This window comes from Montipora foliosa, chromosome 3 (genome assembly GCF_036669935.1).
Source record: "Montipora foliosa isolate CH-2021 chromosome 3, ASM3666993v2, whole genome shotgun sequence".
NCBI lineage: Eukaryota > Metazoa > Cnidaria > Anthozoa > Scleractinia > Acroporidae > Montipora > Montipora foliosa.
The window spans coordinates 2,098,316-2,118,315 of NC_090871.1; the positions used below are offsets into that span (position 1 = coordinate 2,098,316).

Below are 20,000 nucleotides of genomic sequence, written 5' to 3' on the forward strand. Positions count from 1 at the left end.
GCGAACTTGGGAGGAATGTCCTGAAAAACAGAACTGGCTTTATTAAAAAGTGTTAAACTTAAAATAGCCAACGCACACGTTTGTCTGCCAAGTTTTCTTCTCCATAGATGATAACACTATTTTGTTATTTCTGATAACTTCTAGGGCGTGCTCTTTTGGGATGAACCGTTCTAAGATCCATCATTAACTTGGTTGGTTCGTCGATTCCAAGGGGATAGATCTTGCCAATTTACAAAATAACCTTTTTTTTTCTTCATATTTGCGGCTTTCTGTGTCGCCTTGGTGGAGAGACTGCTTTCGATAGAGTAATTGGGGAAATTAATGATTCACGAAGGAAAAAAGTCCAATACTTCTTTTAGCGCCAGAGTAACCGAAAATGGCTTTAAGACAAGACCACACCTTCGCTGTGAAGAGGTCGTGTAAACACCCAAACACATAAAATCAACCTTCATGGTACAAATCCTTCCCCGTTTCTCAGCGGTATAACAACACCTTGTCGCTTAAGTTCACTTAGCACTTCAAGAATAGCGTCCAATTCAAAACGAAACTTCTCAATCTCTCGATTTTTCTGTCTTAAAACATGGCGCCATTTTGCTTCGGTTTCTTCTTTGTCAATCTTTGCTGTAAGCTGGGTTTTCTCGATAATTCTCTGTAAGTCTACTTCTCTTTGCGAGTGTCTGTGTTCTAAAGCAGCAATTTTAGTTTCTATAGAGTCAAAGTGTTTCATTTCTGGCGTAAATTTCTCCTTGGCTCGTTTTACATCCAATTGAAGCTGGGTAACTTGCTGTTGGAGAGAGTTTTCTCGAACCTAACGCAAAACAAAAGTAAGGAAAACGGGTCAACCAATAAACAAACAAACAAACAAACAATGTAAATGTTTTAATTCACATTTCTTTCATTGTTTTCGGTGAGATTCACAGCTGATCATCAAGCAATGTGAAAGATAAGGAGAAGGTAAATTGCAACTTGATTGGAGCTCGAGTGTGCATCAACATTGGGTTTATTTAAATCCCGCTAAATCTCGTTCCTGGGGTCTTAGACCCTTCTGTACACTCTTGAAGGGGGGAGAATCTGGGCACGAGAGTGAATCCCGCTCTGGCCCACGTTGCTCGAAGCTTGGTCAGCGTTAACCAGTATTAACTACCATGACAACCCTGAGATCTTGGCGCTAAGCAAGCTTCGAGTAACTGGGCCCAGATCAACAACTTGTCTCTTCTTTGGCAGTCGCGACCAAACACTACCATGACGTTTGATTGGTCACTTTTTATGCACGACCCCTTCATGAAGTTGTTAGTTTTTAAATACCGTCACGTTTCGTTGGATGCAAAAACCTTTGAAACTTTTGGCAGACTTTGCCACATTGCTCGTATATCAAGAACCAATTAGTTTTATGGACACATGGAATCAAATACGGAAGACGCCACAGATACCCATCATATGATGACCAACTTGGCTGGTTGCTTTGATTTGCCAAGAATGTTGTAACGCTTAGCCAGGGATACAAATGTTCTTTGCAAATATAAAGCCACGGAAAGATAAATGTCTTGGAATAAAACGAACTTTCATTTGAACAAAACGATAAAGAAAACGAACTTACTCTTGCTGCTGCTGTGGCCTCTGCATTAGCAGTGGCGTCAACCATCTTGGCTTTGAGCCTCTGAATGACAATTTCCTGTCCCGCCAGTTGACTCTTTAGCTCCGCCACTTTTGAAGATCCATGATTTAATGCAAACTCCGCCTTCAAATGATCAAGTTCACGCTTGTGTTGAGTCTGCGCATTAGCTAACTGGTCAGCTGCCTCTTCACGAGCAAGCCGAGCACTGCGTTCGGTTTCTGCCAAGGAGGCCTGGAAGCGAACCCGCTGTTGATCCATATCGAATGATATCTGTGAGACCTGCTCCTTAAGGCGCCTGTTTTCATGTTGCAGTTCTATAACTAAGGAGTCAGAGGAGGGGCTTGGTTGTTGATCCACTCTGTCTCCCTCTGCAGCCAGCATCTGTTCCCTCTCGCGCTTCAGACGGTTGCATGTTTGTTTCAATTTCTCCAATTCCAAATCCCTCTCGTCAAGTTTTTCTTTCAGAGAATCAATCATGTTGTTTGAGTCACTGTTCATTGGTTTTTCTAACTCAAGCTTTCTTCTGCGGTTAGTCTTTCCACCCGATGTTTCTGCCGCATTAGCTTTTACTAAAGCATCTTGCAAAACTCGAATTTCAGTTTCAAGATGCTTAGCTCTCAGCTCATTTTCCGCGCGAACTGTCTGCAGTTCAGTTTCCAAAGATTGAACTTGCACGTTTGAACGAGACGCGATTTTGTTCCTCTCATTGGCACTCTGCAAATCCTTTTCCAAGTCTTTGATTCTATCTTCATACTCCATTTTCAGGGAATTGTATTTTTGTTCAACACACCTAATTCTTTTACTGGCCTCTTCATCTTTATTCTCGAGCTCAGTTTCCAGTTTTTTCACTCGGCTTTCAAGGAAAGCGTAAGTTGGTGAAGGCTTGCGAGGTGAGCCGTCTGTCACGGCCTGAGCGTGGCCTGGCGCCGAGGCAGCAGCATATATGAGGGCAGGCAGGAAATTTGGGTAACGACGCTTAATGATTTCTTCCATTTCACGAACCTGCAAAGTGAAACAAATACGAAAGACGTAGCTTCACCTTTAAAACTTACACTTCCGCAAGTTGAGGCCAGAACCACTTTGCATCTCTTCATGAAATAAAATGGGGAGAAAATCTCATTTCAGACTTAGAAATGTCACGATACATTTATAATAGTGGTTCTTGAAAAATAATCTTACCCGGGTCAGATAAGTTGGTGAAAATTGCCAGTTTTTAAGTGATTTTTAATTGAATGAAGGTACTTTACAAAATCGCCGGAAGTAAATCTTTTTTAATTGGTGCTTTGACCTAACTTCTTTGAATAAACGCTGGAACGCTATTCCTTTCTGAACTGAAAGTTCATCGTCAAATTTTTATCAGACAGATAGGATCTCTCTTTGCGCATGTGTCAGTGTCGTGGGTATCAGGAATACTGCATAGTGTAAATTCAAGAAAGTGAGTGCCCCGCGTGATGGCGTCCAATGTTATCATGGATGAACAGAATCTTCATATCCTTCGATTCTGTGCTTCAAACTAACCTGCCTTTCCAGGTCTTGTATCCTCTTCGCATCAGTAGCTCTCTCCACTCCCCTTTGTTTCTTCTCCGCCACGGTCTGACCGTGTTGAGCCTGTAGCCGGGCTACTGTTTCCTTAAGTTCGCTTATTTCCTCCTCTTTCTTTTTGAGTGTGAGAGCATCGCGGTCAAGAAGGGCCTGGTTCTCAGCATACCACCTGAGCTTACTGCGCATGCGCTCTACCTCGGACGTGTGCTTGCTCTCGAGTTCAGCAATTTCTCTGCTGTTGAAACCTGTGGACATCACACGAGAAATCCGGAGGTGATATGTTTTTGTCAGGAAACAAATAACTGATAACCTGACCTGCTTACTAAGGGCGCTTTCCTTTTATCAGAACCGGCCGGCCAGACCCGTCAGTTTGCCACGAAAATGCAAACATTTTAAGGAACACTTGAATGACAATCCCTCGCATTCTTCAGCAGAAGTATATACCATCCTCAAAGTGTGTTAATTTGAAGGCATTGTAGAGTTACATGTAAACCTTTCAAACACCCGGTCTGTCCAGTCAGTTCTGTCAAATGGAAAGCGCCGTAAGACTTACTTATAATTAGGAGCAAATATAAGAACATATATGGCACAATATGGTTAGTTGCTTGTCAGTTATGTAACTAGCCAACTGCTTTGAGAGTTTTTTCATCTACAAACTGTTAATCGTGAGTTGGATAATAAATAATTTGTTAGATGGTTCAGTATGGTGTGTTGCCAGATGTTGACTCGTTACTTGTGTGCTTGAATAAGACGTACAATAGCCATGTCCAAATGTATACCTTGCAATACTCAATTCAATACCGAGGCTTAGAAGCGACAAACAAAGAAAATCACCTAAGTTTGTTGAACTGTTCATTCACTTTCTTTGCCTCAATGACTAGATCAATAGTCCATTTTACAGTTGTGTGCTTAGTTACCTGGCCTATGAATGAAAGCGAGGCTGGAGTTGACCTTGTTTTGATAGAAACCTCACTGCTTTTCTTATGTAACATAAGAAAAGGAGGGAGGTCAACACCAGCCTCGCTTTCATTTAAGGACCGGGTAACTAAGCACACAACTGTAAAGAGGTCTATTCAAAGATATCTAAAGTACTACGTGGCCTACCAAAAAGATAATCCAGAAAAAGTTGGCGCTTTGAGCCTAACTTTTCGAGTCACATGTGATTGCAGCTCAAAGCCAGCGAGAAACCAGGCTTCTCACGAAAGCTTTTACTTTTTGCTCGTACCCGGGTTAATCTCCTCTTTCACACGCTTACAACACCACACAGCACCATTCTTCAACTCACCTTTCACTTGGCTGTTCTTCCTCACTGCTTCATCTCTCTCGCCCTCCACGGCCCTTATCCGAGCCTCGAGGTCATACTTAGCTCTTCTCAGTCCGTCAGCCTCCTCCTGCACTTCACTGACCCGTCTTCGCAGAATCCTCATCTCTGACGTCAACTGAGAGATTTTGTCCGCGCCAAGGGCAGCAGACCCTGGGGCTGGCAAGTCAGTACCAGGCCCTTCGCTTTCGCGTCGGTCAACCCTTTCTTTGAGATTTGCAAGCTCAGACGCTATAAGCAAAAATTGAAATAGAAAAACAAAAAAATATTCGGGTGAGAACACGATCGCAGTTTTTTTTAAATCAATAAGTGCGACGTAAATTCAACGCCTTCCTATCTTACGAGCAGAATTCTTAAAATTACATCAAAAGTACACTTCATGAAACGTTTGTTTACCCAGTTTCTGGTTTTCGCAAAACATTCGTGCCTCATTCGTCTTTTCCTTGGCTTGCATTTGTTTCATCTCTTTGTAAAGCCGTTCATTCTCCAATTGGTATCCTGCCAACAGCTGCTCCTGTTCGCGAACCTCTTTCTCTAATTTTGCCAACTCTTCCTCGGACGCACCCTACAATAGAAAGACACACTGAAGAATTTAAAACAATACCTTGGAATAATCGCATCTGAGATCGGTTTCTCAAAAGATGCATGGAGAGCACCCATCGGATAAGCGCTTTCAAGACTATCAAAAGCGTTATTGCCTGAAAAGTGATTTAACCCTCAGAAAAACTCTATCCACCTTTTGAACAACCGAGGCCAAGACAAAGACTTCAATCCAAAGAAAAACACGGCAGATTAAATTACGAAATATAAACGACAAGCTAGCGAGGGCAAAAGCGTGAGAAATGTAAGAACGGGGAATAAAAGAGAGCCATAAAAAGAGCGGGAAAATGAAGTCGATCAAAACAGCAGGAAAGGTGGAGACGGTGCAAAGCGCGCGAAAGTGGAGCGGGTGCAAATCACTGCGGGGGCTCACTCAGAGTCAACAGCAAGATAAACAAAACAGGAAGGAGTGTTTTGAGACGGCAATTAGAGCTGGGAGAGGGAAGGCCGGATAGCGCAGTGTCCAAATAAAAATTCTGATGCCAACATCAATGAAGCAGGAGAATGAATGCGTGTGTTCCAGTTAACTTTTCTAGCTAGTTTCGACGTTCTGACGTCCTCCTTCTTTGAAAAGATACACAAAGGAAATCTGATTACCACGACTGCCGAATACAAAATAAACATTTACCTCAAGTTTACCTCCAGCGGCTATTCTCTTTCTAGCGTCTGCTTCTTTTTCTGTTTCGTTCACTTTCGCCTGCAGAACAAACAATTCTTGTTTAAGCTGGTGAATCTGGCTTTCATATTCAAGACGACAGGTCTCTTCTCGCCGTGTCCATTCCTTTTCCCGAGAAGCCATGTCAGCAATTAACTTATCGTTCCTCTTCTTTTCGTCTTTCCAGGCAAGCTGCCAATGCTCTAGCTCGGCTTGCAAAGACTTCTCACGGGAGAGTCTGTGCTCGTCGGAGATCTTTCTAAACGAGCTTCGGGATACCGATCTCGCCGGCTCGTCGTTCGACCATCTTGCGCGAGGAGGTTCAGCGTCTTCACTTTCTGGGCGAACAAAATGCTTCAAATAGTTAGCAAATGATTCTACAGAGGCGGCCAAGTGCTTGGCAGATTGACCAGATTCGGTCAGTTGAGAAGGAGGAGAGGATTCGAGACGAAGCTTTTTACTCGCTCCAAGTGGTTTTTTACTCTAAAAAGCAAAAGGAACAATAAAATTAACAAACTGACGTCATTTCCTCATACTAACTAACCATTACGTTCTAAGGTTTGCCGCATTTAGTTTCTTGGCCAAGCCTGAAGAAAGTGCCATAGTTTCCTTTCTGAAAAATACAAGAAAAGAGCACAAACTGTACTTGTCTGCACAGCTATAAACCTTAACGAAGGAAAGAGCGAGGATTTTGCCAGTTATTGTATAACAAATGGATAGCCGGCATGTACACAGTTTATCCAGTAATATTTGGCACAAGACGCTGAGAGAAATAGCACGAAATTAGGAACCTTTAGCAACTATTCACCGAAGTGGAGGTGGCTAGTGGTGGATAATTACCGAGCTACGAAGCGGCGAGGTAAATATCCACCACTAGCCACATCAACTTCGGTGAATAGTTGTTTTACTAACACAGTGAGATAATATAACACAAAAAGATGATTTTAACTCATTTATTCCTGCAAAGATTACAACATTTTCGGGCGCAAATTCCGCGCGGGCTGCTCGGAGGTGAATAGCAAAGGATATCCGGAGTTTGAGTAGCCAATCAGCGCGCGCGTTCAACGCTATCCACTGTTTCAGTATGTACAAAATTGTGATAATAACAATGACAATAAAGCGCCCATGTGGATAAAGTCCTCAGCCTCTTCCCTTCAATAGAGCGTCTTTCATATGACCTTGAAAAATAAACCCCAAAACGGGCCGTAAACAAAAATGCAAAACATTTAATTGGCTTATCGAACAAAAACAAACGAGTGCGAATTTTCATTGGCTTAGCGAACGCGGATGCAAACAAAGTCATCTCTTCATAGAACTATCTGGAAAGCGATCGGCATTTTGCTTTGACGTCATTTGAAATGCAGTAATGTGATTGGGTAATCGAACTGTTTACTGCCCATATTAGGTGTTTCCGGCCTTGGCGGGAATAAGGAGAAGGTTTGTTTTAATCTAGCCAAACACTGGTCCGTAAAACAAATTGCGTACCCTTTTTCAAGGTCATCCGAAAGTCGCTCGAACGCGTGACACACCTTTGTTTTGCTGTTTCTAATTGTTGGTGTTGGTGACCACGACGGAGCAGAGGAAGGCGAAGGTTTGAACAAACGACTTTTGTCAACTACCCTACTTCCCGGTTTTCCTTTTTCCTTCCTTTGCTGCGGTTTCTCACCCGAATTTGTCTTGCTTGATTTGTCTCTGGTAACTTTTGAACCTTTCTTGGCCGTAGCGTTTATCTCAGAACGTTTTTTGGCGCTATCTTTTCCCGCGCCTTTCCTCGCGCGTGCAATGCTTTTGATGCTCTGTAAACTCTCCTGGGGTGGGGTGTCTTCGTCGTCGTCTTCCTCCTGTCCATGCCCCTGAGTTTTCCCTTCCTCGCCTCCCCTCTGCATCAAGTTAGCGACGGGCTGAAGACTAAACCCACCACCTGCTTGAGCTGGTTGAAGGTCAAATCCCCGCCCTTCAACCACACTACCAGACACAGAATCCAGCCTGACGCCTAAGCCGCTACCTTCAGTAACAGGTTGTAAACTGAAACCAGGCACGTTAGCAGCCGGTTCCAGTTCAAATCCCCGACCTTCTGAACGCCTTGAAACAACGGGAGTTGACGTGCCAGATGCAAGTCCTAAATGACCGTGTTCTACGCTCGAGACAAGATCGTAGCTTGCGTCCAGATCAGACCCGGGAAACCCTTTCGCGCCGGCTTTCACGGGCTTTAATCCGAAGCTTCGTTCTTCGCTCAAAGAAGCCAACGAATTTGACGCATTCCCTGCTGGTATGAAATCATCCGTTACAACAACAGGTTGAAGGTGAAATCCCCGAGCACGAGTTTCTCCATGGAGGCTTTTCTCAATCACTATCTGTCTTTCACTAGATTGTTCAGTTCCCTGTTTGAATTTGGAAGCCAAAGGAAGGTCGAAATCTGAAAACAATGTTACATTTTAGACACTGGTAGCATACTAGACTGCGTTCGCAGGCTAGTAGCATTCATACCATAAATTATTGATGAAACGTAATTAGTGATAATTAACAAAGGAGGTGCAAAAAAAGACAAGTGACGATTCGCAATAGTGATTCTTTTGCGGTATATCATAACACACAAAAAAAGTCGCACGTTTGTCCAAGTTACTGGACGTTAAATTTGCGAGCAAGGTTGCAATTACGTAGGCCAGTAGATCAGTTGTCAATAAACCGTCGACACAGGCAGATAAACCTCTGTGAACATTTGTACAAAAGACTGCATTACAATCAATATGTCTGTGATACGTTATAAGTCATCATTTTCTTTCGTGCGAGTCTCTTTTATCTTCACAGAATACTTTTCGGGACGCCACCATGAATTATATGCCGCAAAGGGGGTGGAAGTATTCCTATCATAGTCATATTTCCACATTTTGTGCCCATCAATACCTGAGTATCTACTCCCTGTACCAGTGGTAGTCATTTGGGCGGCTCGCAGGGCAGCCTGAAGCTCACGTATTTCTCTTGTACTTCCACTGAACTCATCATCAGGACCTGTTTTAATCAGCGACGGTACTGCTTTATCGGGGCGGGACTCAGGGGTGAGATGCTCATCAGCCTTTACTGTAAAAAGAGTTATAACATGGTGTAATTATCAGCGTTTTCGAAGGTGACAATATCCGGCAAGTAAGCAACACAAAAACGCAAGCAAAATGATAAAATAACGGAATCAAACAGTACAATTGCGAAGACTGTGGTTTCTATGAGGGTCTCAGTGTTCAAGAACAAGTTAGTACCAAGAAAGGCCTGCGGTTTATAGTTCTTATGCCAGAAAACTACAGAGAAACTATTATCATTAATTTTTGCAGATGAGCCCTCAGTTGTTTCAACTGACACGGAGTATTTTCTTTTTTCTTGGTCAAGGACTGAACCAAGATATCCTACGGAGCCGGATAGTCCAATACTCTATTAACTGTATAGTTCAACTGGGGTTGACTAAAAACACTCCACCATTCAAAAAACTTGAAAATTAGCAAAATCCACGAGGTGTGCATTAATTTTTGCAGTATTTTCAAAATCTGTGCACAGAAAAAAACAATATTTGCTACCTCCGTAAAATTCATTCCATTCTGGAAGAAGTCAAGGACCTCAAAACTTATGACGATACCCCAAAGGCAGGGACTATCCAGAGATACAGCTCAGTGATTTTTCAAAAAATTATTCTAAAATTCAAGTGTTTTTTCAAGGGTTTGTCCCCTGTCTTTTAGATAGTGAATCAAGTTCTTACCTTCTTCAGTGTTTGCAGCTTGTACAACTTGTTTCTGTGGTGAAAGAAGACTTGCAGCAGCTGCCGGTCGTTTGGTCTCTAGTGTAGAATCCAGCGATTCCATTAAAGAAACTGTATGATTGAAAAACCAAAAAAACCACAGCACTACCTTAGAGTGTGAAAATTCACTGTGGTTTTCGTAATTGTTGCTGCTTACTTCTTCATTTGTTTATTTGTTCCGTTTGTTTTGCTAAAGGAACCACAACTTATATCCTCTAATCCTTCATCTCTGTTTTTTGTTGGTTATCTCTCAAATTAAAGTCCTGTAACAACTGAAACTCATGCACACGCAAGGCAAAATTCTAGTTCATTTTGTTCACAGTCCTTTACAAACCAACGACAAGAACAAAGTAGATTAAAAGTTTGTGGCAATACATAATTATTTGTTTTTGCCTTCCCCTTGAATGCTGCATGTCTAACAAAATCTGGATATACTTCCAACAGACCAAGCATATTGAACAAATCACAAGTTTCAATTTAATCACTTTCACCACAACAGAGAAACAGGCTGTGGTGACGGTCGCACAACAGAGCAAGGTTCCATGTTAGGTGCGCCCTTTTACCCTCCAAACCATGATATACCACAGAAGACAGACCACAACACCATGACAAGTGTGTGGGTTCTTTTACATACCACAGGATTATGAACATTGAAGGGTTGTGAGACGGGGCCTACGGTTTATCGTCCTTATCCGAGAAGACTAGAGAGTCTAACCATTTGCAGAAGTAATTACAAAGGCAGCACCTTCTCCTCAGTTATTTAAAGACCAACTGAGCCACCGGTGCGCGGTGAATGAATGCAATGTTTGGTTTGTATTTGCATTTAGGCTACATAATTATGTACAGACCTTTTGACAGCAGACTCAGTTTGGCTGCTTCAGGAGGTTCCTGCAATGAAAAAAGTGACTCTAAGATTATTGACTCAAATCAAATCACCCAACTTTATTTTTTGACCATTTCCTTATCTCCCATTTTTTTATCTCAGAATAAAGTATTTCATATTTGCTGGCAAACTGGGAAATGTGTCAAGTCCGTGACAACAAACAGAAGATCAATTTTTTCTCTGCCTATCAATGTCATTTTGTAAAGCAATTGTGTGGTTTATTGTATTTCCATTGCAATCATACCGGAGCTAATGGTCTTGGTGGTGGATCCTCAGTATCAGCCTCATCTTCAGCACTTTTTTCATCTTCAAAGTTGTCACTGTATTCTCCATCGTTCTCTTCACTTTTCACATCTTCTTTCACTGCAGCTTGGTTCATCTGATGGCCTGCTGTCCCTGTCCCCGAAAAAAGGGAACCAAACATTGGCATAAACTAAAAGCTTTGTTCAATGTTTGAGAAAACCCACCAATACATGTAGAAGGGTGCAGGAATGGAACTACAGTGAGAGCACTCACCTCCCACCCATGTGGCCCGGGTTTGATTCCCAGAGTCGGTGTCACATGTGGGTTGCGTTTGTTGGTTCGCTACTCTGCTCTGAGAGGTTTTTCTCTGGGTACTCCGGACGGTAATTTTCTCCTCTCCTCAAACCCCAACATTTGATTTGATTTGAGTTAATTTGTTGATTTCAGTTTACAGTGTCCCCAATTAGTGCTCCAGTGCTAGAACAACTAGACACTCAAATAAAGTTCCTCTCTTTTCCTTTCAAGTGGAGGCTGTTTTTACTGCAGGTTTTTCAGGTTCTGGCAGATTCATTAACAGAATCAAGATTCAAGGAAACCTGCCAATAGGCCTATGTATACATGTACATTTCCAGTGCTTCTGATCAGTTAATAATTAGTGGCAAATGTACATTTCAGATTCCTAAAAGGATTATAATTCTAATCTAGGAGCTCAGTTTGACATGCTGACACTGCAAATGACTGGAATCAAATTCTGTTCTTACATGTACCTGTCATATTGAATATGGAGTCTCCAAGTTCAGCTCCAGTTGCTTGCAATTGTTCTTCTTCTTTCCTGTGGAAAGACATAGACATTGTTTTAGACCAAAATTATAACTACCGGTATTTAGATTATATCTATTTTAGCCTGCACATGAAAACTCAAGATAATTATAGAAAGGTCAAATGACGAATTTTACAGATCATTATTTCAAAGAAAAGTTTGACTACTCATGGGTGTAACATTTGTACAGAAAACTCTTCTATTTTTTAATCCTAAATTTCTGTATTGAAGGCAAAATAACATCCAAACTTTAGATCTACGGCCCTGATGGTTGGTGTATAGAGTTTTAGAAGCAAAGTGGCAGAAGAAAGGAAAAGCTAATTAAATGGGTTTAAGAAACTTATGGGGCTGTGTTGGCAGGTGGAAAAGCAAGGAAATTTGGTTGTAACAACTAAGTTTCCTTAATGAAAGCAAATTAATAACCATAGGGGTAATAGAAAACTGACAGTTGGAGCTATAATGAATTTTTGCACCTTCGTTGGTGCAAATTAAGGGATTGTAGCTTCTGTGGGTTGAAAAAAATGAGAAGTAATTAGTTCAGCCAATGGAAGGCAACATCCCATTGGGCCAATTTCCATATTTTTTACCAAAGCCCAATCACCGAAAAACCTAGCATAATTAATGGCACTTTTATTTCAACAAACCCTTCGCTTTAAACAGGGGTTTAATTAATAATTTACTAGAGTACATTATTATATGGCTTGTATTTCTGGCCGATAGAACGTGCGCTCTGATTGGCCAAGAGCAGCTAGGCGCCAGGGCATTATTTTCCCCTTAATATGCCCACGGGCCGATTATTACGGATTATACAAATTAGTTGTTTCTCCTTTTAGAACTGTTCCGTTAGCCATATAATAAACAACTTAATAACCTTGACCATTTGGTAGTTACAGTTTGAGATTTTGCTGTTACAGTAACAACCTCACTCTCGGCTATTACGTAGTTATTAATTTGACCTAGACAAAACATAAAAGCAACCAGCACACTTACTTGTTCTGATCAATAGATCTACATTTATAAATTTTCATAAACCACATACCCATTTGGGGAAACAGACTCTGATGTTGAGATTTCAGCAAGTTTTTTATTGTAATCTACAGCTGATATTCCATCCTCAGCATTACGAAAAAACTTGTCTTTGTCTGCCTGCTCATTCATGGTGTCCAGTCCCATGCTGGCATGTTTGGTGGTGAATGACTCAGGGACAGGAGAACAGGGACTCGCATTTGCCCCTGTTTTGGTTGTATCTGCAAGAAAAGGGTCCATACACTTTTAATTAACAATAAACTCTCTATTAAGAAAAAGACAGCCCTAGACTAAAGGGGATTGGGAAAGATGGGGGAAAATACGTAGATCAGCCTTTCCTTCCCCAAACTGAAATGTGCTTTGCTCTCACTGAAGTAAGAACTTTTCATAGTCTGACAGAAGTCATTTGACAGAGAACAAATTAACTAAATTTTATTGTCTGGTAAAAATTATTTAAAATACAACAGTTACTTAATTATTGTACTTACCATTATGACTAAAGGTATCTTCAAAGTCCTCTGACCCAAGCCTGGCATAAATGAAATCAATCAAACAATAATATTAGAAGCTTATAATGCAAATACATTTTTAAAAGCATAAAGCACCAAAAGGGTAACATTTTGTTCAAACTTTTTTGGCAGTAATGTCGCAAATTAAAATGACATTTTAGAAGTTGGATGAATTTGATACTCCAGGAATAATTTCCTGGCATGCTTTGCACAAGATCAAGAAGTAAAGAAAAAGACTTTCATACCTTTTAAGCTCTTCTTCGGAAGGCTGCTTTGTCTTTTCTACAGATTTTACCAGGCCTGCAATACAGGTAAAGGAAAAATTATCTGGGTTTAGAGTTTTCAGCAAACAAAATGTACTTTGTTCCATTCTCATATAATAAATAATATCATTATTGTAAATTAAGATGGTATAATATCATTAATAGACCAAATCAGCTAAATGTTGTAACCAATTCAAAACCTTTGGGAATAAACGTTTTGTTCCAGGTATTTCCCCATATCATTTTTATATGATGTGAATGCTACATTCTAATGCAAAAAGAATACACAAAGAATCTTAAACCCGGAAGATTTGAATTGGGTACAAATTTATTTTGCTGACAATAAAGGCTTTCTCAAAACCATTTGGATTCAGTGTTCCAAATAAGTGGTGAGTGTCCCATTAATGCAACCAATCAAGTGATAAAAGTATGAAGATCCATTCATCCCAGATTGTCCTCTTCAAATTTAATGTCTACAGGCACTCCTCCCAAAAACAAAATTACAGTATCTGTAATCTTAAAGCAGATTTAAATAATGTTTCAAAGCATATCTCCATGACAGGTTTGCATATCAAAATACATGTATGCAATGTGGAGTTATCTACAATAATAAAATAAGAATATTATTATTATTGTTGCTAGTAAAGTTTAAACTTTAACTAGCTTTGCCAAAATGAAACTTGTTCTGTCTTGGCAAATAAAGTAAGCAATTGATACAAGTAATTACAACAGACCTTCTTCAAGACTATCCTTGCTGATAGAAAGGGCTGAGCTATCAACATAACTTCCAACTGACAGAGCTGTCATGGATCCCTTAGAAGAAGGGAGATGTGGTGTACCTACTTCAGCATTGGCAGCCTAACACAACAAACAAAATCGTCTAAAGTACACAATGAATGAACAATCATTATGTTTCCCGGCCCAAAACTGCATTATTAAGCTTTGAAGGGCTTGTATGTGCAATTAATGTCTTTTAAGAAGTCTTTGACAAAATTAAAAATATAAACTAAACTATTTTCGATGAAGACTTTGATAAAAAGATTGCTGTTGCTGGTAGTACAAAGAAGATTTGATGATATGTGTATTAAAAATGAGTTATTAATTTAAGAAAAAGAAAAAGTATGATCCCTCTCTTTGCTCATTTTAGAACAATAGAAGAATGACGACACAAATGTTATATTAATCTTGCACCTACCTCTTGTGGCTTAGATTCTGGTTTAGAAACCTTTGGCTTGATCCAACTCTGACGCGTAGCTTCCCTTTTCTTGTCATTGTCTTCATTATCTTCTTCAGACCACCATGGCAAATGACCAGCACCAGGCTTTGATTTCAAATCAGGAGTCCTCATACGAGGAGATCCCAAGGAGGACTCATCTGACATAGACTTACATGTACAAAACACAGTAAAAGTAGAAGATGCCATTGTTTCCTTGAGACAGTTTTTCTTCAGTCATTTTATCTTTCATTGTGATCTTTTTTTTATCACAGTAAGACCAAGTTAAAAAGGGTTACCACCTTACAACCATAAAAGTGTACAAATAATGTTGATATGCTCACGGTTTGGGACAACCAGAAATTTCCACTTGGTCTTGCCGTCCTAGATGGAAACTGCTCTCATTCATGGGGTTTCAATAAAATTGAAATTGGCAGTGGGTTTGAGTGCAGACTGTAACCAACTGCAATCACCAATAGGCCTAATGGCCCCTTTTACTAAGGGTGACTAAGGGTGTCTGGGAGCACACCCTTTTTAAAAGAACTCTCCCAAATGCCACATTTAAAAAGCAAAATGAATTTTATTGTTAGGTTTTCAAGAAAGAATCTGTCCTTTTAATCACTTCAATTTAGCGAAAAAGTTCCCGACTTATCTAAGTGAAGTAACCACTGCTCATAGGTGGAAAATCCTGGCATCTGAGCCATACATGTAAGCCCCCACATAGCACAAGAGACAAGCACATCTCAAACTGATTATGCGTTAACTTCCCCCTAACCCCGCTCCCCCCTCCCCCCACAACCTCCACCACCCCTGGCATACCATCAGGCACTTTCCTCTTTGTTTTGCAAAAGTGCTGGGAATTTGACATCCATCGTTCTTCATTTCAGGGGGGAGCAATTACAGCATTCAGGGCCAGCACATGCAAATAAGTTGAAAGGTTTTGTAGAATGAGGCATGTAACAATAGGAGCTCTTGTTATTCACTGATATGGAAATAGGTGGCCCTGTATTCTAAAAGTGTATATTTTAGCCAGGGGTTGAAAATGGTGCCACCATTTTATGTTTCACGTTTTATGTTTCAAAGATTGCAGTTGGCAAAGTAACGCCGATATCAAATTGGAAGAGTTTGAGAGTAAAAATCTAGCTAAATCTAGCTTTAGCCTTATTTCTGTGGTTGATTGACTTTATACATAAACTCTTCTTCCACTCGATACATAAGCAGTGCAAAAGGATACAGAGAGGCGGAAAAAAACATTTTTTTATGCGATCACCTTATTTAATAAGAAATAAAATTACTCACCTCATTCAAAAATTTCTCAAATTCTGCATCCAAATCCATATCTTTCGCCTTATAGCGCTCCCGCAATTTACTCCACTGATCTGACATATTTCTTTTGAGAATTAATGAAGTATCCCTTAAATTCTGTTGTCAAAAAAGTGATTTACCGCCAGATAATAAACAGAAATACAAAAGAAGTTCGATGGATAGACCGCCATGTTTTAAAAAAATGTCAACAGCTTTGCAGCCAAGCTTTGGGCTGGGCACAGGTTCCCCAAGCTGAACACCAGAGGTTCAGGTGAAAAAAAAATTGAGGCATATTTGGAAAAACCGATTTTTCTGTACCTATCTATGCTCTAATCCGTATCTACTAAAAAGAAGGTCCGTCATTATATACTTACCATATGGGAGACGTGTGGACTGCTTCCCTAAATATGAAACATATATATAATAAACATTTAACACTAAAGACTGCCTTCGTGAACGTTGTTTGATCCGTCCGAACGGTAGTGTGTTTATGCTTATCAGTGTTTGCGTTAATCCTGCGTAATGCATAGATCGTTACATGGCATTGCAGTCTTTGTGTTGACCCATTCGCACCTCAAACGCCCTAGGACGTGCCCCATTGAAGAGTAAAATCGTCACTCTCAGGGGTCAATGAGCCAAATATTTATTAAATATATGGCGTCAGGGGCGCATCAATTGAAGCCCCATCTCCACTAATTCCACTAAACCCTTTCCCGAGTAAATTTATGCTAGGAGCAGCTTTTTCCCGCGAAAAATATCATATTTTCCTTCAAGCCGAGATACTTTGTTTTGATTGGCTTTTACAACAGTGGGCGTGCTGAATCTCCAAACGCAGGGGTTTCATTTGAAGACGATTACACCCAGCGGTATACCGACGTGTATGTTGTTAGAAATTTACCCCTCAACGCCGGCTACTTTTCCTTGATTTTTAGCTCAAACCTTTGTAAAAGACAAGAGTGACCTCCGCTTACATTGATTAGCCCAGGCATCTACCTCAAACGTTATCGAGGTGCAGCGATGGCGCAGTGCCAGCACTCACCTCCCACCAAATATATGGCCCGGGTTCGATTCCTAGACTTGGCGTCATATGTGCGTTGAGTTTGTTGGACAGGTTCTCTACTCTGCACCGAGAGGTTTTCTCCGGGTGCTCCGGTTTCCCCTCTCCTTAAGAACCAACATTTGACTTGATTTGCGTTACTTGTTTCAGTTTACAGTGTCCCACTACGGCGACGAAAACGTCCCTTCAAAATATAATACAAAAATTTGGTTTTATCAACGGAGTTGATAATGTAAATTGGCCACCGTACAGAGATTCTAAAAGCTGACGTTTCGAGCGTTAGCCCTTCGTCAGAGCGAAGGGCTAACGCTCGAAACGTCAGCTTTTAGAATCTCTGTACGGTGGCCAATTTACATTATCAACTCCGTTGATAAAACCAAATTTTTGTATACTACTTCCCCACCGACGCAGCACCATAGTTTCTTTAGAAACTACCCCTTCCTTCAAAATATAAGTTTGAGCTATTTCAAGTATTTCACGATTTTGCATCTTGTGTATTCGTATTAAAAGAGATTTCATTAAGCATAAAACTGTAAAATCTTCTTCGCACCTTTATTAATTCTTCGCGCTAAAACTCGCTTTAAACACTACATACTTTGCGTTATCTGATATAATTTTTCCTTGATAACGGAGTCATGACTACTCCGAGACGTCGGATTTTATCATTTTTATCGTTCGTTTTTACAGTTTTTTCTTGTTTATTGTATACAATATAGGCGAAGTGTCCTAAAACAGAATTGGTACGGACGGGTTTGAATTAAAGAGTCAGACTGAAAGATTCACTGTTGTTTGTCCACGTTGTCATCAAAACCTTAAATTTGGTCATTTCACGTACGTGGTAGTTTTGCCGAGTACGGCAGAGGATTGTTCAAAAATGTGTGCTGCACGTGCAGCACGATAATTTTGGTTCTTTCAACCAATAATATTACTGCTTCTTGGTGTTGTCGTTGCCGTAGTCGTCGTCGTTTCTTAAACGATCTTAAACTCTTAAACTTCCCATTGAAACCTTGCTGAAGTGGGCCAAGGGAGATTGTGGGCGTTCTGAATGTCTTAAGGGAGGCGTTCTTAATTACCAAGGCACGACGCTCCGGACACCACTTCCAGAAGGGACCGCCACTGCTCGTTTTTCCCTGTCAGACTTGATTCTGCGCAAGTGCTTACGATGTTTCCTCCGTGTCAGGCATTCTCCCAACCACCCAAGATCGCGAGAGTAACGGCGTCTCGCGTGACAAACTATGCATTGGAATGGGACTGGGTCGAGTGTGTACCCAACTTGTTCCTTGTTCGCATGACACGTATGCACGTCAACATAAAGTTTAGGTACTATTTTGGCCTGAAGCGAAAGTTTCATTCCTTGCTCCAGGATTATGGAGGCAAAATATAACCTGCGAAGCCCTGGTATGTCTTAACAATGGCCTAAAAAAACTGTTTCTCGGGAAAAATGGGTTTAACGATTTCCGTAAGTTAAGTCGCTAATGTTCAAGTTATGCGTCTTCATTGGTAAGCATATGTTATATTCACATAGGCGTCAAACGCTTGATGAGGGAAGCGAAGGAGCTTAATCAACCCACAGAGCTCTATTTTGCTCAGCCCCTTGAGGTAAGTGCCAAAGACGAGCAGAAGAATTAATTCCCACTGACAGTCACTTTGAAGACAACTGCTTTTAAATTTATACAAAAATGAGGTAGACGCTTACTTTAGGAGACTACATAAAGCACTGAAGGAATGTGTTATTTGGCCCTCAATTTGGTTTAACGAATGAAAGTTTTCCCTACAAGAAGGTATTTTTCTCGCGCGATATCACGAGCTTTCCCTCACCTCGCGAGATCACGAAAGCTTCATACGCGGGAGCCTGGAGACTAGGTGTTAAGCAGACTTTTCAACTCATTGTTACTTTTAAATTGTTAACCTTATGTACATGTAGATGAAACTGATGGCATTTTGGTTATAGGAGAATCTGTTTGAGTGGCATTTTACTGTCCGAGGTCCCCCTGACAGCGATTTTGCTGGTGGTCGATATCATGGCAGAATAACTTTGCCTCCAGAATACCCCATGAAACCTCCAAGCATAATGCTACTAACTGTAAGTGCGGTCTTGTTTCCGTAAAAAAATCAGTTGCCAGAAAACCTTTTCAAAGTAAACTTTGGCTTCAGTTTAACAATTATTTTTTGCTCTTGTTCTTCAGCCAAATGGCCGATTTGAGGTGGGGAAGAAAATTTGTTTGAGCATGTCAGCACACCATCCTGAGACTTGGCAGCCCTCATGGAGCAGTAAGTTCTTTGATAGATTAGATGACTAAGGCACATCGTGCACGTACCTAACCTCATCTTTTCTTACCGGTATATTTTTTAATTGAGTTTCTCTTGATGTCATTGTTTATATTTATTAAGAAATTCATAACATACACATTTTCGTACAGAAGCTTTGGAACTATAAAAGACCAACTTAGAAAGTTAGAAGAACTCTGCAATTTTAAGCCTTTTGGTCTCAATAATCAACAAGATGTTAGCAATCAAAAACTCATCTAGAGGCAAAAGCGCTAATGAGGCCACATACAGTAGTAACATGTAGTATTTGAAAAGTCTTAAAGCTATAAATTATGACACAAACATGATCCATAAATATCTAGCTCAATTCTAAGAGATAAGTAATAATGCAATGTACTTTCAATAATCATTCAGTTAGGTTATAATGCACGTAATTACCAACAAGGCAAACATGAAAACAATATTATTATTTAACTCTCCTGTAATGAAGCTCTCCACTTATGTATAGGAAATGAACTTTAGTAAATGTACTGTAGCCTCATATCACATTATGTAGGCTTATAGCAAACATATTTTGCTCTTTATTTTCCCTCCTTTTCCTTCTATGGCATCCCAAACTCCTTGATACATACATGTATATCATCCCCTTAATGTAATATCTGTCAAATAGTCTTGGACATTTGTGTGTATGTTTTCGCCTTGCTTATATATTAAGTGACGGGAAACTCAGTTATTGTTTCCAATCCTTTGGTATATTTTTCAAACAATAATATTGTTAATGGTATTGTTCACTATTTTGTTTCAGTCCGCACTGTGCTAATGGCTTTGATTGGGTTCATGCCAACACCAGGAGCTGGAGCAATAGGCTCTTTAGACTACACTACCCACGAAAGAAAGGT

The 20,000-nt window shown here is 40.5% G+C and overlaps 2 protein-coding genes across 2 annotated transcripts in view; one reads left to right on the forward strand and one right to left on the reverse strand.

The window, feature by feature from the left end:
• Positions 1 to 15,992, reverse strand: part of LOC137996428 (centrosomal protein of 162 kDa-like) — a 16,678-nt gene extending 686 nt beyond the window's left edge. The window contains exons 1-18 of the mRNA XM_068841814.1: positions 15,771 to 15,992; positions 14,454 to 14,642; positions 13,993 to 14,116; positions 13,241 to 13,295; positions 12,975 to 13,015; positions 12,500 to 12,707; positions 11,408 to 11,472; positions 10,642 to 10,793; positions 10,363 to 10,402; positions 9,476 to 9,586; positions 8,638 to 8,811; positions 7,263 to 8,149; positions 5,707 to 6,216; positions 4,875 to 5,043; positions 4,443 to 4,709; positions 3,134 to 3,402; positions 1,598 to 2,617; positions 1 to 808 (exon numbers count right to left, since the gene is read on the reverse strand). The exon at positions 1 to 808 is cut by the window's left edge and continues 686 nt beyond it. Coding sequence (XP_068697915.1) covers positions 449 to 808; positions 1,598 to 2,617; positions 3,134 to 3,402; positions 4,443 to 4,709; positions 4,875 to 5,043; positions 5,707 to 6,216; positions 7,263 to 8,149; positions 8,638 to 8,811; positions 9,476 to 9,586; positions 10,363 to 10,402; positions 10,642 to 10,793; positions 11,408 to 11,472; positions 12,500 to 12,707; positions 12,975 to 13,015; positions 13,241 to 13,295; positions 13,993 to 14,116; positions 14,454 to 14,642; positions 15,771 to 15,857 — 4,728 coding nt within the window. The 5' untranslated portion in view covers positions 15,858 to 15,992 and the 3' untranslated portion in view covers positions 1 to 448. The remainder of the gene's footprint in view (positions 809 to 1,597; positions 2,618 to 3,133; positions 3,403 to 4,442; positions 4,710 to 4,874; positions 5,044 to 5,706; positions 6,217 to 7,262; positions 8,150 to 8,637; positions 8,812 to 9,475; positions 9,587 to 10,362; positions 10,403 to 10,641; positions 10,794 to 11,407; positions 11,473 to 12,499; positions 12,708 to 12,974; positions 13,016 to 13,240; positions 13,296 to 13,992; positions 14,117 to 14,453; positions 14,643 to 15,770) is intronic.
• Positions 15,993 to 18,091: 2,099 nt separating this feature from the next.
• Positions 18,092 to 20,000, forward strand: part of LOC137996431 (ubiquitin-conjugating enzyme E2 J1-like) — a 4,305-nt gene continuing 2,396 nt past the window's right edge. The window contains exons 1-5 of the mRNA XM_068841818.1: positions 18,092 to 18,231; positions 18,359 to 18,432; positions 18,785 to 18,916; positions 19,020 to 19,104; positions 19,907 to 20,000. The exon at positions 19,907 to 20,000 is cut by the window's right edge and continues 12 nt beyond it. Coding sequence (XP_068697919.1) covers positions 18,201 to 18,231; positions 18,359 to 18,432; positions 18,785 to 18,916; positions 19,020 to 19,104; positions 19,907 to 20,000 — 416 coding nt within the window. The 5' untranslated portion in view covers positions 18,092 to 18,200. The remainder of the gene's footprint in view (positions 18,232 to 18,358; positions 18,433 to 18,784; positions 18,917 to 19,019; positions 19,105 to 19,906) is intronic.